The following is a 16,192-nucleotide window of genomic DNA, read 5'->3' as shown; positions in this document are numbered from 1 at the left end:
CGCCGATGCGTCGCGCGCTCGGTGCTCTTTGCGGTTTCTTGTTTTTGTCTTGCACATTTGTGGTTTTGGACTGCTCCTTGCGTTCCTCTCTCGCCTCGTCTGCGTGTCCTCGCTGCCCTCGACTTTTGCTCATCCGGGCTGTAGCAAGTAAATAGTTTTTTGTACGTCAATCAAAATCAAGTAATTTTGTCGAGTTTGTAATAAGGGAAATAATTGGAATTCTATGCCTCCTGCAGAGTTGGCACGTAAAACAATGAAAGAAAGTTAATAACACATTCACGGTGCATGAAATACAGAACTGAGAGGCACATATTTAATAAAGAAATTAATTTTTATTGGAAAAACTTGGGCAAAACAAATTGTTTTCAGATTTTTTTGTTACAATTCCCTTTCATCCTTACCATCGTTGTAAATTGATAACTACTGCGAGGCATAATCAAAATATTACAGATAAGTTTCCTATGTTTCTGAACTTCTAGAAAACCCGGAAACCATAATGCTGAGATTCCTTCTCAAGTTTTCTAAGTTCTTCTTTTTTTATAACTGAAGGTCAGGTACAAAATACCATTTTTTAATATTGCTATTAACAGAATCAAATACGATTCGCCGAATATTTGCTTAGAACCAGTTCGTTTAATAAATTATCCAGTAACCAAATTCAAATGTTTTTAATTAAACCAGCAAATCGAAAATTCTGGAACAGTTGTATAATTCTAAGACTGGTTCATCCAATCCTACTCCGTTTTGATTTATTGTTTAACACAGTAAGAAACAAAACTCATTTTGATTGAAAGCGTACCCCATGCCTTTTAGATAATCCTTTCCGTCTTTTCCTGCAGTCTTATTCAATCACGGACTTAGCTCCAGGGTAAGCTTTAGCTTCGTTTTTTACCACAAATTTTCTGCTTTACGCAAAACTATAATTTGGTACGTTTTTACACCAAAATGTATATTTTAGACAGTTTTAATTCACCAAAAGACCTTAATATAAAGTTTCAAGCCACCTGCCATGACCTCTTTGGAAGCTGGCCAAATTAGCAGTCAAAGGCTCCTCGGTTTCCAGTTGAACATAGAGAATAATTGATTTCTTTATTAAAGGAAACATATTTACATCCTGAGGACAAACTATTGCGTTCTTTGTAGTGCTTTAAATTGATTAAAAACGTAAAATTTATAGCTTTCAAGATGAAATATGATTTTTTTCCTTTGAGTCGATATGTCCAATGCTGCCTCTTTGGTTAATATTGCTGCCTTATTGTCACTTTTGCCGAGGGGTGGCGAGAGGAAAGAAATCTAATAAAGTTTTCCGCGAATCAGAATCTGTATAATTATACTAGCAGCAATAGAAATGCGTGTCACCGGCATTCACGGCAGGGATGTCTGAGAACATAAGAAGCCGACGAGTAATAACATAGGTGTCAAAACCTAATCTACAAGCAGCAGATTACAGGAAGATTTCTCGTAGCTGAGGGCTATTTTTTTTGAGTTAAACCCTTCGAAAAAGGTAAGTGTATAATGTGCTATGAACCTGTATAGTTTGTCATTCAGTTTGCATAACACAAAATTTGCTACTAAAACATAAATCATATTAAATATTGAAGGAATATGCATAACATTATTTTTATCTTGAAAACCATGAAACTAAAACCATATTTTTGTACAGCTCTAAAATAGTTGTATAATCTTAATCATATGTATTTGTCGATCCAGAATGATCCTTGAACTATGACGTTTTGGAAGCAAGTTTGAAATTTTTAAATTTTCAAAGTATGCCTTCAGTTCCTTGCTTTGTAGTTTTCATGTCAACAAGTGTTTTCAAGTGTCATGAATCTTTCTCAGTGTTGCTAAATAATCGAAACGCAAAATGTTTTGATTACTTTGTCCATTATCGTGCTATTAAGTATATGCAGAAAATAAAATGTGGTGTGCTGTTTAACTAGCTATACCCTATACGTTACTTTGCATTTCTCAGCTACTTATATAGAACCTGGCGATCTCGATTTTTTTAAAAGCATGCTCGAGTAAAAATTCACCTGCAAGTTTTAACTGTTAGCAGAACCCAATTGTTTAAACTAGCTTCTTATTATTAAAACCCCCAGCAAATCATAAATATTAGGCCTCAAGCTGTTTTTCGTGTTAATTTCGTGTAGATTAAACCCTAGCTAGTCTGATTTCATGATCCCTATTGTTTTGTCGTGTACAATTGGCATTGATGGTCAGACCACCTCGATGAATTAAACAATGTATTATTGAGCTGTATTACCCGCTGACTGACATCACGGTCAAAATCAGATCAATTTTGTCTTTTTTTTCATTTCACACGTCCTATCTTTTATTGTATCAAATACAAAAACCTTGCCATAAAAAAAAATGCCTAATCATATTCAATAAAAAGACAAATTTTACAGGTTCTTTAACCGAGGTAAACCCAAACAATTCTCAGACATTTCGTTTTTTCTTTCTTTACCAACCACGTTTTAATTAACTATAGAGAATTGTAATAATTTGAAATTAAAAAACACAGTGTAACCGTTTTTCAATTTAAAAGCTACGAAATATAATTTTGCAATGAAATTTTATTTTTAAACCATACTATACATACTAGTTATGCAACGCTTTCGAGTGGTATACTATGGAATATCCCACGAGTCACTTGTATTTTCTCGGTGTACACACGAGCCTTTAGGCGAGTGTGTATACCAAGAAAATACAAGTGACAAGTGGGATATTCCATAGTATACCACGAGAAAGTGTTGTATAACTATTTTATACCATGCCATAGAACATACGCTTACTAAATTTCGTCGAGAATACAATCGCAGCGCACGATGGGAAGGTTGGGTTGAATACCGTCGAATATACAACGGCTTTCCTGTATTCTGATTGGCTGTATTTTCTATGGCATGGTAAAAAGGTGTTAGCGCATTGCATAAAGGCTTGGACACTAAATTCATACGTTTTTCAAGTACACTGAAATAATTCTATAATTAAGTCAATTTTTCTCAGCAAAGCAATATTTACAAATTTTGGCAACAAACACAAACAAAAAGAAAACGAAATATAAATCCATGCGTGACTTTCTAGCTAGCAGTGTTTTACTACACTTTATCAACCGTCACTTCAAGTATTTGTAATGCTTTGTGTAAACGTCAAGGAAGAAAAACGTTTGCTTAAAACCTACTTAGAAGACTTACTCTAAACCTAAGAGGGCAGTCGCTATTGTGTTTATGGGGGTCATTTATCGCTCAGGCATCATGAAACCAATCGTTCTACACATGTAGCTTTTGGCGGCGGCTATCTTATTTTTAAATTAAGACATACTTTCCTTAAGACATATCAACGAGGAAGAAATTATCAGCTGCAATGTTAAGTATCGTAACTTTGCCCTCCCCAATGGGGCACTAGAATTTCAAATCTAAGCGTGAAGAAAGTCATTTAAGTAATTCGATTTATTTTTTTGGATTTGTCCAACGTTGTAGCTGTAACTAAAAATTTGCAGGGACTGGGACGCCAGAGAAAATTTCGAAATTCTCGAAACATTGAATCGCTCACTGCAGAACCGGTTTCAGTCCGAAGATTTCACCAGCTGACCGTGTATTTAAATTTAAAATAGCCGCCACACAAGCAAGACAAATTAATCGCAGACACCATGAGTTTTTATTCATCTCTAATTTGATGTGAGAGGTCTCTCTGCCGGCTATGGCTTGCAAAAACAGGAACTCGACCTCCTTTTCCTCAATGACGTCATCACTTAGTTCAATGACATCACGTCAAAATCGTGAATCACATCGTCAATAGCAAATAGAAAACAAAAGATTTACGCGCAAGAAGAGTTCTTTATTTTAGGGGCGGAAAGAAAATAACGTTTTCGTAGCCTGCTTTGTGCTATTTACGTCAACAGGCAAGCTAAATCATTTCTAATGATTTTTCTAAAGTCGAAATCATATTGTTTTTAAAACGTGAATTAACGTTAGAAGTAGAACTGTCTACGCAAATCACATGTATATATCACTTTAAGTACAAACATCACTTTGTCATATACAACATTAGGTAATTAGTAAAATTAATTTCCTATCTTTATGTTAGGGATGATACCTGCTTTTAAGTTATATAGTTTATATTGTCAAACTTCCACAAGTAATAACTTCAAAGGAAAGAAATATTGTTTCGAGTTCAATATCATCACAGAAAATAGGAAGTAAATAGTCTCCGTTTATTTTATTCCAAAAATATTGAGAATTTGAATTTTCTCAGCAAAAAAAAAAAAAAATTTTGCAATATATAAAAAAAAGATTATTCTTTTTGGTATATCACGATACGAAATGCAATATTATCCCCGAGTAGGTAATTAAATGCATCTAAAAAACACACAGAATATGTATATTTATTAAGTCGACAAAAGTACCAAAAGTAAAAGTCGAGTCAAGTTTCATTTTGAAAAAAAATCATCGATAAGTAATTTATTTAAAATGTGCTTGGGAATCTAAGGAGTGGATCTTTTGAATGCAGGTAACTAAATTAGTTTAATATTGGTAAAAGATACGAACGCGCGCGAAATCAAAACAAGCAAACGTTAATAATAAAAATCAGTACAATCAAATCTAAAGATAAATTAATGGCTCAATGTTTACGAGGAATTTATATGGGAAGAAATCTATTACCTGAAAGAATAAAAACCCCGCCTTAACTACTACTTTTCTATGTTTAATTTTCCCCACAAGGCATTTGACACCTACAGATAATTAAGCAGGCAATTTTCTAACTCCCCATTTGTATTTCAAATCCTGCTAATACTGAGTTTGATCATCTTATCTGCAGAATTTCGGTGGCCTTGAAATTCTAAGGATACAAATTAAAGCGGAAGAGTCTTAGACATTTAGAAATGGAGAACGAAAAGTAAACCGATTTTGTTAATTTTTAAATGAGTGATATTTTAAAGGCAATAAAATAGTGATTTATCTTTTATTTTAAATCCAGTCTCCATTGTAGGCGACGTCAATGAGCTAGAAACGCGTTAATTTAAATTCAAAACACTAAAAGTTAACGTCATATACAACTGCCGCTCATTGTTAATCACATTCGTAGAAAGCTAATTTGTATAAAGCATATAAGCAAAATGAAAGGAATTGAATTTCCTTTTAGCGTGGGATCAATATTCAGATCAGCTGCGGAAACAACTACCTCCACCGTGGCACGTTTTGTTTCTTTTCCATTAAAATATCGCGTGAATTGTATTCTACGACGATGAAATAAACAAAATCATTCAATTTTTATTAATACACGGTGTGAGCAACGAAAAACGATACCATCCGCGGCTCCATGCAGGTAAGAGATCAGATCACCTTAAAAATACTGCGTTGAAAGTTATAAAAAGAAGAATTTATCGACTTTTGGGGTTGCTGACTGTCGCTGGCTGCTTTACGTTTGGCAGAAATGGTTCACTTGAGCTTTAACGTAATATTTAATTTTTATAGTAAATTTCAACTAGTAATTGTAAATGCTACTTTTTTTTACACCGGAATTATTGGAGCAACAGACAACTACCCGACTTAGTTAATGGAATTTAGCTTTGCTTTTGCTCAAAATCGTCTTACAAGTTTAATGTCGTTCTCAGAAATCAGTTGTTACTTTACAAACAAGATGGAAATTTAAGAGGAAGTATATTTGAACATCTCACCCAAATAGCTGGTGTGCGTCTGCGAACTCAATATCACTGGCACAGATTGTCTCTTCGAGTTAGAAAATTGCTGATAAAAATCGACGTTAATCACGAAATTGCTGCCACGGGATGGAAAAAGCTGCTTAGGTTTCTTTCGTTTTTAAAAAAAAAACAAAACAGGAAAAAGCTGTAGTGCCTCAAATAGTCTTAAATGTTTACAAAAGGGAATTCTTACGACTTTTCCAAGATTTCACTTTCAGTTTTTGTGGGATGAAATATTTTGCAAAAACGACGCCATAGAAATTTGCACTTTTTCTGCCATGCGCGTTTTCTGCCCTTTGAAATGAACAACATTCTCGGGAATGACGTGGCGCGTTTAATACAAATTGATTTTTTTTAAAAAAAGAATGCTGTTATCAGCGCTTGACATCGACAGAAAATGGGATGTGTGAACTACAGTGTGTTGTTTATTTAGAATTGCAAGTAGGACTTACTGCAAATCAACCGATTTAGATCGCAGTGAGATCGCTAGTGCGTGACACTTTTAATGACTGAAGTGTGTTTTTATGGAACTTGCATCATTGTTCCTGCAAAAAGTATTCTAGTTCTTTCACACATAAAACCATAAACCTAACCAACAAGGAACTCTTTGTGGAGATTTGAGACACTACCGGTCAGCTTTTTGTCTCGCTGAATATGGCTTATATTCGCCTTTTGCTCAATTGTAAAAAGTCTATCCAATTACTCCGGCCTCGATTTGTTCATGATAAACCGCAGATCAAAATATAATAACCACATTTTCACTAAAGAAGGCATTATTTACATGTATGAATGAAACTTGAGAAAGATTGTTAGCGATGCAAGATTGTTAGCGATGCAAACAACGATGACTGTTCTGTGTAAGGATTTCTTTCTTTTTTTTTGAATATTAAAAAAAAACTAATCGCATATCCGTAGGCGTTAGTTACTTACATAGCCCTACAAACAGACAAAGTGTGACCAACATTAAATTTTTTTGAAGGTGGCCACGATTTCTTTGATTTTTTTTATTGACAAGGTCTTACCCTTAAACTCTTCTTTCTGCCGCTGTTTGCTTAGTATTTCCCAAGTGTAAGACTTGATGACGTATTGACGGACAACTTTGAGAATCGCTTGAAAGGATTTAAAGGTGTCTTTAACAGAGATATTGAAATTCAGTAGAAAAAAAAAATTGTTCATTCCTTGTTTGAAGCTGAAGCCTAACGGCATAGAAGTTGAAGAGATCTTTCTTTTGTTAAGATCTTTCCTAGAAAGATACCCAGCCTGGTGCAATAGATCGTAATCACGCAGCGAGTTGTACAGTAACATTATTTGCCAATATTCAGTAAGAGGTAAGGAAAATTTATATTGTTGTTCTCCCGCTATTGAGATAAAGCGTTCTTTTTATTAATTCGTTTGGAAAAATAAGTAATTTTCATTAACCAGCCTGCTATACAATAAAAGCAAGTGCGATGCACATTTTTTTCACAAAATCAATGTATATCCAGCTGCATTGCTGATATAGCATGCTGGATAATGCAGTGCGATGCACATTTTTTTTTACAAAATCTATGAATATCCAGACTGCATTGCTGATATAGCAATGTTGGATGTAGCTATTGCGCAAAATAGGATGCAAAGCGCGCATTTCTCCCTCAACTGTGGAGGGAGCGTCGGTAGAATGCATGTCCTCATTGATGCTTTTTGTAGCTCACCCACTTCAGACCCTTCGCATGAAAGCTCAGTTTCGTCGATTTTAAAAGCACTATAAATGGATGTAATTGTCTCATTGTCATACGTTTTCGAAGAAAATCTCACAAAAATCCGCTTCGGTAGTCAGGAGCATGTTGACATTATACTACTGGAAACTCTTTTAAAGCTGCAAAAATACAAATAAATATGTATTTTCATGTAAAAATTGATAGAAAGGGAAATATTTGTCAGAAATTATAAATTCGTAAAAGATTTTTAATACTCATTTGACATTCTGAAAACTTTTCCGGCTTAAAATTAATCTCTTTGTCTCACAACAGAACAGTGTTATGATTTACTTTAAAAGATAACATGTTGTTTGCTTTCATTTTGAAATGTATTGTAAGTTCTTTCTTGATTGGGTGGCCTCTACCGAAGGGTGAAAACATAATCTCAAAGAACTTCGTTTCCAAGTACAGTATTTATAGTGGAACTGAACTGAATTGGCCACATTACGTATTACATTTGCGCAGATCAGTGCTAAGTCAATGCTTGTTTGGACTATTTTTCTTGGCGTCTAAGCTAAGATTGCGTCTTTATTCGAATCCTTGATAAATGAGGCCATTTGTAATGACTTAATGTGCGCAGTTTATATAATTGACGTACACAGAATACGGAAATTAATCTCGGTCGTTCGTCATCTGTTCGTCAGATTTTACCATTTCTAGATATGTTGACTTCTATTTTTCTAAATGGCAAATAATAATAATTAAAAAAAGTGTTGAAATTTCCTTTAATTTATTTCTTTTATTTTGCGCAATTGTGCACAGATACTCGTTTTTCCTTTTCCACCAAAACAACAACTTGTAGGCCATGGAAAAAAACCGACCTTTAAATCTTTAAAGGCGGTAAGAGAGATAGAAAATAATCTTAAAATTTTCTATAGATTTGATATTTAAATTAAAACTTGGCGGCATGACGATCAATTGTTCTTGTACATTTTGTAAAAAAATAAAAAAATAAAATAAATGGGAATTTACAGTGGGATCTTCCACTAGGTGGCTCTTCTTGATCTCACTGGCTTTTCTTGATCTCACTGCCTTTAACTTTTAAATTGGATTGAAACTGAAATTAATAGTTCGTGAAGTTTTCTTCACAAGTACGAAAAAATCTGTTACGGGAAGTAATTTGCTTGCTTATGCTAAAAAATAGAAATTTAAACTGTACCGTATTATAATCTTGACAAGATTTCGCAAGGAGATATATGGAAGGTGTAGCACTGTCAGAAAAGTACACTAACTGGATTTAAAACAAATAAATCTCAGTGACGTTGCGGGACAGATAAGCTCAACTTGTATTAAAGAATGTAATACAGTAGGATTAGTGAGTCCAGTTTTTGGGCGGAAAGCTCGCGAAAAAACGGACAGCTTTCGACATTATTTTTGGCAGAGCTCTAAATATTAAATATTCTTTTAAATACACAACACTTTTTGTCTTGTCTTGTCAATTGCCTTTTTAATGTTAAACCGTCCACACTAAATTTCGTTTTGATGAAAGGTACATAAGTAAACAATTTAGTCAATTTTACCCTCAGGGATATACCCTCCCCCTCTCAGAAAAATTCTGTCAAAATCATACTTTGCTTTCTTTATCATTTTATCAATATTTCATAATATACTAAAAGAAACTTTTTCATTTAATAACACAAAAAGTCAAATGAAGTTAATAATAAAGTTGTCCCCTCTATAGACCTTACTTTAATTTTTGGCTGGCTTATTATTTAATGGGAATGCTTTTTGTAAAAGCGGCCTTTGCTGTCGTATTTAATGACAAAATCAAAATAATTTTCTTTACAGAGCCCGAATCAGCATTTTATATTCTCACAATTTCCTTCCCCTGCTATTAAGGTTAATAAATTATTCAAACGCCTTCAAAAAGTGTATTACACCCGACCGCCAATTAAAGGAAGATCCTTTTATTCTTATTTGCATAAAGACGTGATGTCATTATAAGGCGGTATTTTAGAAGCCAACGCGTACGTAAACAGATGAAACAAGAGTCTTTTCTAGAAACGCTTCACCATTTAACAAGACACTGTTTTATTCTCTCCAGGATAACAACAGCCTCCAAGGTGAGATAACCTAGTTTTTTCCTCTGAGCGACATAGCAATTTCACATATATTTTAATTACTTAATGGCATTTTATAAACGCTTGCGAAGCGTTTGTCTCGGTTGGCAAATAAATTTAGCTCGTCTTGTCCACATCTGTGAATTGGTAAAAGATTCAGCAATTGGCCAAGATTCACTAAGCGCCGAAAACCGCGTATAAAATTTCACTTTTCTTTGGTGAAAGGTTGCATGATTTAAATAATGAGTTTTCTAAAGATAAGAAACCGATGATGAGTTAGAGACTGCCACGTTCAAGGGTGATGAAAATTGGAAATAAATAAGTGATAACCTCTTTTATTTTTGCACGCCCAACCTTTAGGCAAAGAAAGAATGAAAGAAAAAGGAATTGTTCTGTATGCTTGCGTTTTTGGTGGTTTTGTAATTGACGCTGAAAGCAAGCATCGGCAGATGTTATATCGGCTGCTTGACCGGGGAGTCACGAAGTTTAGACTTTAACAGTCAAGCATTTATTTTTCACTTTGAAATATCCACCATCATTTTGTACGAATTTAGTCGAAATCACTTTGAAGTTCTGCGCAGTTGACGCATTTTCAAGCCTTTCCTGGCTGTGCGTTCTCATATCCATACCGGTGAGAGACTTTGGTTTTATTTTATTTTCCTAAGCGACTCTTCTTGGTTGTTAATGGTCTCCTATGCATTGTCAAGTTTGAAAGAGAAAATTATCACCAAAGTTCTCACTCCTGGACTAAGACAAGTACATATAAATTTTGTCTTATTCTTTTCACCCTTTGACTCGAAAGCGTGTATAATTGATTTGATTTTAAACGTGCATGTATTCTTTTTTTTGTTCAGTCGGTTGTCTTATGCTAATTTGATCATAACCGTATTACAATTACTTTGCCAGCAACATGCATGCAATTTTCGACAGTTCGCCACGGATAGCATCAAGTTTAGACAAACAGTGGAGCTCAAAGCTGAAACGTTGCGGATGTTACTGAAAAATAAATGTTTACTTCCCATGCGCTTTGTTGACGTACTTCCAAAATTTTATCCAGCAGTATTATTGTGCAAATTTTATTGAAATCGCGCAGAAGCAATTAATGCGCATTTATTTCAATTTTCTTTTCATTTATAATTTTTGTAGATATGGCTTCGTGTTATCACGCACGCAAAAGTGTGCTACAACTGAGGTTTGTAGCATAATAATTAACGGAGTTATACGTGCAATCTTTAAAATTGACATATACCATTCAAAAGCCGTTTCGTCTTAGAAAAGCAAACCTGTCACCATAACAATAGCTTTGTTTGTAATATCTTTCAAAATAAGCTAATTCAGAAATGTTTAATAAACAAAAGAAAAACCTTTTGTTCCCAAGTGGTGCTTGGCTAGAACAAACCAAAAAGTGTTAGTGGTAAACAAATAAATGATTCCACTTAACCATCAAGTGGTTGCCATGTCGAAGGTTGACCACGTATTAGAATGTGTTATGTCTAATTGGGATTCTTGCATGCATAGATGAAGTCTCAATTCTCTTTGATATTTTTGAACGATAGAGTAAGATGACGTCATACTTCGTAATCTCCAAACTACGATAAAAACCGATATTTCAGCCAATTATCATAGCTTTGAACAAAAGATAGTTGTCAGAATGGTGAACAATACAAGATTATAATTAAAAAGAAAGTTTGAAAAGTAATATTACTCATACATTTTCATTGCCTTTTGAAATGAATCCTTTAGTGTTCAGTACTATGCAAATTTAATTTGACTTTCATTGTGGCCTTTAAATTCAGAAACCCTGATTATGATGACAAAAAAAGTTTTTTGGGGTATTGGAAGAACTTGAGTAGATATACAAATAAACCCACCCATGACGTTCGCAGCCACACCATTCCAGTAAAAAACTATCATGGCATCAGACGATTTAGAAAACTTACTCTACCGCAAGTGAATATGGTTTGCAACCTTTGACTCACCCCTAATCTCTTGTTGTTTTGTGTGTTGTTTCTATCAATGCTATCGAGCGCGCAAATCCGAGCTTTGATAAATGTCATGTATATCTGTTTATGTTCATACTTTGATTGCAGCTTTAAATCTCAGTTGCGTTTTATATCTGCCGGAAGGTGGAATGCCTCTGTCTTACGGTTGAGAGTCACCTTGGTGAACGATTGGAGTTACCTTTAATCAAACTTCTGTATAATGCTTTAATTGTATTTTCAGGCAATTTTAATTTTGGTCCATGTGGTAATGTGGTAACGTAACATAATGTTTCTAATTATAAGGTTGCGAAACTTTTTTTTGATATAAATACTGATTGTGATGTAAAATGACGTGTTCAAAAATACCATTGTAAACTGTGTGTGTATTTGTTCGACTTCAATACAGTATTTCTAACAAAGAATTAAATAATCAAAGAATCAATTCTAACTCCACCTTTTTCGCTACGCAAATCATGGAACTTAGCTGTATGAGTTAACGATTCCCTCAAATCTTATTTTGCTTCATGTTATTTATCTTGTATGTAGGCTGGAATAAGCACAACCTGTCTCTTGGATGAAAATGTTGCAGTCACCCTGATTACATCTTAAGCTCAACAAAGCTAAAGAATAATAGAAGAAGGCAACACGTCTTTGATTCGTCTGCTGTCTCATTCTTTACAATGAACAGTTCAACTCAGATAACAATCGTAAATACCAATTCGACACATGAGGCCGAATCTTACGATACTCAGTGGCTGGACGTTTTACAGTTCACTCTGTTTGCTGTGATATTCACCCTGAGCGCTACAGGAAACACTCTGGTTTGTTTGGTGGTGGCTCGAACACGACGCATGCGCACAACACGGAATTATCTACTCGTCAATCTTGCTGTGTCAGATCTGACAGTTGCTCTGTTATGTATACCATTTGATATGGTGCTGAAGATAACTGCACCGGATTGGCCGCTTGGCGCCGCGATGTGTAAGCTGCTATGGCCGTCCATGACACTTGTAACCAACTGTTCTGCAGCTACACTTGCAGTCATTAGTTACGACAGGTAGGTAATACTTTGAGTCATAAAAAAATTGTGCAGTAAAACGCTTGCTTGAGAGTTAACAGGCTAACTGTTTATCGCGTTGGCCTGTGGTTTAGTTGGTTGGGCGTCATTCTTCAAACACGAGAGGTGATGGGTTCAAATTCTGGGTCAATACCAGCTGGGTCTTCAAATAACTTGCTCAGTTCAGATCATTTTGAAGTGTGTCTTAATAATAATAATAATAATAATAATAATAATAATAATAATAATAATAATAATAATAATAATAATAATAATAATAAGACTTTATTTAATGAGGGTAACATAGTTTACTGGTGGCCCAGTCTTAGTGTTTGGCACGACTATGCTAGCGCTGTCTTAAGGCCGATTTACACGGTACGATTTTGTCGCATGCGACATGCTTACGACAAGCCTACGGCATGACTTAGAAGTTGTAGATTTGATTTACACGATACAATTCGTGTCGTAAGCCTGTCGTAACCATGTCGCAAGCATGTCGCATGCGTCAAAATCGTGCCGTGTAAATCGGCCTTTAGGTGACTTGCATTCACCTGAAGACGACACCTAATAGGATTCTGTAATTCTTTTCTATCACCATTTTGTTCTAGACACGGTTTTTGATTATTAGAGAATAACACTCTTAACTCTTTCCGCTAATACGAGAAATGAAGTTAAACTGATGTGTTTCTAAACTTCTATTACAGATATCGCGCAGTGGTGCGTCCTATGAAAGCTCGCTTCACAACCCGTCAAACAGGTTTCATCATTGGGACAATCTGGGTCGTGTCTCTATTGCTCGTGCTACCCTACGTTTTGGCTTTGACAGTGATCGATAATAATTGCACTGAAAAATGGTCAAGCGACAACACCAGGAAAATTTACACTGTTGGATTGTTTGTATTTCAATATGCATTACCCCTCACAATCATTGCGGCTGCGTACGTCAAAGTAGTTCTTAGGCTTCGACAACAGGCCGAGCGAATGGCGAGGAACTACGAAATTTCGTTGAGACCACCATCACCATCGCCAGCGCCAGCATCCTTACACGACGGCTGGAATTTAAGGAGTAATCTTGCTCCACAGACATGTGATACCTTAAAGTTGCCGTCTCCCCTTCAGGAAGAAAAGCTTTTTCTGAACGGGAATTTAGAGAAGAAGCATTACCTCGGAAATAATCTTCTTTCTGTGCAATTGTGTGACATCACCTCCCCGCTTCCACCAAGGAAATTATATCAGGGAGATGTTAAAGAGAAAAAGAAGTTTCCTGATAGGTATGGCAGCGGAAGGATTAAAGAGGCCAGAAGATTAGAACATAATACCAAAATCGTCAAGATGTTGGTATCTGTGGTGCTTTTATACGCCATTTGTTTGTTGCCAAACCAGATCGTCTGGATGTGGTACGAGTTTGGGTCCGGCAAAAGCTGGCCGTATATTAATGAGCTGCTTATATTTGGAAGCCTTATGGTGTATATAAATAGTTCTGTTAATCCTTTGCTTTATGCTGGGATGAACGAAGAATTTAGAAAAGGTTTTATTGGTATTATAAAGTGTCAGTGGAGGCAACAACCTGAACTAGTTTAGCTTTGCAGCCATTTTGGAATAGTCCTTTATTTATTGCATAGCTTGAGCCATACACACGTTTTTTATTTTTGTGTTCTTGGTGATTAAGGTAGATATATATGGTGATGAATTTTAGATGTTATAAAACAGGTTATCAACTGGGGATAAAAAGGAAATACATATACTAAATCCCGCAAAAGTTTCGTTCACTTCTGATAAAGGTTTTATTCAAGCTTATACATGACAAAGGGAGGGTCTCGACAGACCAGAGAGTCGACAGCTATATAGAGCTTAAAAATTTAACATCTTTATTATTTACTACAAACTTGATGATTTCGACATTGCTGGCCCTAGCAGTATGCAGGACGCGTGTCACATATCAACCTAGTAAATGGCCCAGCTCACAACGAGTCTCTCGTAGCTCGGTTGTTTAGAGCGCCCAACCGGTATCTGGAAAGCCATGGGTTCGATTCCCGCGGGGACTCAGAATTTTTCTTTGTCCCATGCTCGTGTCATGTTGAACACTTCATCTTCATTATTAAAAAGCTAGTGTATAAAGCCAGTGATCTAAAACTAGCTGTGTAAACAACAACGACAACGCTTGATTTGCACCCTAAATTAAGTTGAATTTACAATTCAAGAATAATAACATAAGCTAAACCGTTTTCCTTTTAGAAAGAGAAACCGCAGTAGCTGTCGATAAGAAACAATTGCCGAGCACTAGTTTTTTCTTAGTCTGTGAGACACTTGTCGACAACTAAGTCAACATTAATCTTTGTTTCGAGCGCTAGAGTTTTTTAAATTTAGTCATCGATAACTTTTGCCTTTATCAAGAACTAATCATTTTCGATACATTTTAGTTGTCGAGAACTAACTCTCTGGTCCGTGGAGACCCTAAGACGATATTTTAAAAATTCCGCTTAAAAAGGAAAATTTAACTTATTGGTAAAGATATTCACATGAACAGTGTCAACATCATTTCATACACATCCGTATTTTACTTCAAAAACAATTGTAACCAAAACATGAAGGGTGAAGGGTCAAAGATTCAGATTCGTACCCATTGTTCTTAAAATACGATACATAAGTATTGCCTTATAAGAAAAAACAATGTTAAATAAAAAACAGCGTCAATGACGCCGTAGCTGGTTGATTTGTTCTGTGATTTTAATAACGCAGCATTATAATAAAATATCTTTTTTTCAAATTGAGAGGGCCCCTGTGGTAATATCTTATGCCTTATTTAAATCAGAATCTTTTCCATCATTAGGGTCGCTTGCACCGGGAGAAGCATACGGGGAAAATTATTATATCTATTGTCGAAAATAACATTCCTGGACAAGCCTTACGGTCGAGTTGGGGTTTGTGAGTTGTGAACGTTGACGCTTTGGTATGAATTGACAACGAGGTGCGAGAATAGCCAGGCCACGCCCTTTTATGCCGTATTTATTTTGCTTAAAAATAACTAGCCTTTATAGCACTTATAATCTACAAATTGCACTGATACTTCTTTTATTTATGCATTTATGTTTCTAAGAAACCACAAGCTTTTAATGTAAACCGTGTGTAACGTTTGGAAGTTTTTTTTACAGTATTAAGAAAGGAAGCTTTATATGGCTACAACAAACACATTAATCGGAAAATAGTTCAAAAGGTTCTTTGACTATACATCTCGATACAATATATACAATTCTTAGTTTTATTTCGTGGTGTCCTTCTACAATATTGGCGATAATTTACTTTACTTTATACTATTTTGGTATTAAAGAGAGTTTCAGATACAATATCAATTTCTAAATCGTAAATTTCTATAGCAATTTCTTATATTCCATGAAACAGAACTAATATCTACTCTATGATCAACATTCACATCGGCTTCAAAAGTGATGCGTTACTGAACTTATCACAACAATATACTCACAGTGTTTCTCGCCACTCACGAGTATTGTTGGGTAGTGATAAGACTTTGTTAGGGAATGCTGACGAACGATTCACATTACATGCAGATCGAGTTGAGCAATAGTTCGATCAAGTGGCTTTACTTAGGTTACAGAAAGCTACTACCTACCTATCTACGCAATGTACCTATCTACGCG

At 35.3% G+C, this 16,192-nt stretch overlaps 1 protein-coding gene across 3 annotated transcripts; it reads left to right on the top strand.

The window, feature by feature from the left end:
- Window positions 1-5,287: 5,287 nt before the first annotated feature.
- On the top strand, window positions 5,288-15,721 carry LOC144653683 (galanin receptor type 1-like). 3 transcript variants are annotated; one of them, XM_078513739.1, is made up of 3 exons: window positions 5,288-5,325; window positions 12,026-12,536; window positions 13,241-15,721. In XM_078513739.1, the coding sequence occupies exons 2-3, from the start codon at window positions 12,160-12,162 to the stop codon at window positions 14,115-14,117; spliced, it is 1,254 nt and encodes a 417-aa protein (XP_078369865.1). In that variant the 5' UTR covers window positions 5,288-5,325; window positions 12,026-12,159; the 3' UTR covers window positions 14,118-15,721. The 3 variants fall into 3 exon arrangements, with proteins under 3 accessions (XP_078369865.1, XP_078369863.1, XP_078369866.1); XM_078513737.1 differs by lacking the exon at window positions 5,288-5,325 and adding an exon at window positions 9,404-9,500; XM_078513740.1 differs by lacking the exon at window positions 5,288-5,325 and adding an exon at window positions 11,319-11,447.
- Window positions 15,722-16,192: the final 471 nt, after the last annotated feature.

Source organism: Oculina patagonica, chromosome 5 (assembly GCF_052425735.1).
Source record: "Oculina patagonica isolate OP01 chromosome 5, crgOcupat, whole genome shotgun sequence".
In the NCBI taxonomy this organism is placed as follows: Eukaryota; Metazoa; Cnidaria; class Anthozoa; order Scleractinia; family Oculinidae; genus Oculina; species Oculina patagonica.
The sequence above is the reverse complement of the archived record's forward strand: the minus strand, read 5'-3'. Positions and strand labels throughout refer to the sequence as shown.

What these genes read in the sequence shown, in the direction of transcription:
- LOC144653683 (XM_078513739.1), top strand. Translation starts at nt 12,160, where the DNA reads ATGAACAGTTCAACTCAGATAACAATCGTAAATACCAATTCGACACAT. An exon ending in GCAGTCATTAGTTACGACAG is followed by an intron (nt 12,537 to 13,240) that starts GTAGGTAATACT and finishes CTTCTATTACAG; the next exon opens with ATATCGCGCAGTGGTGCGTC.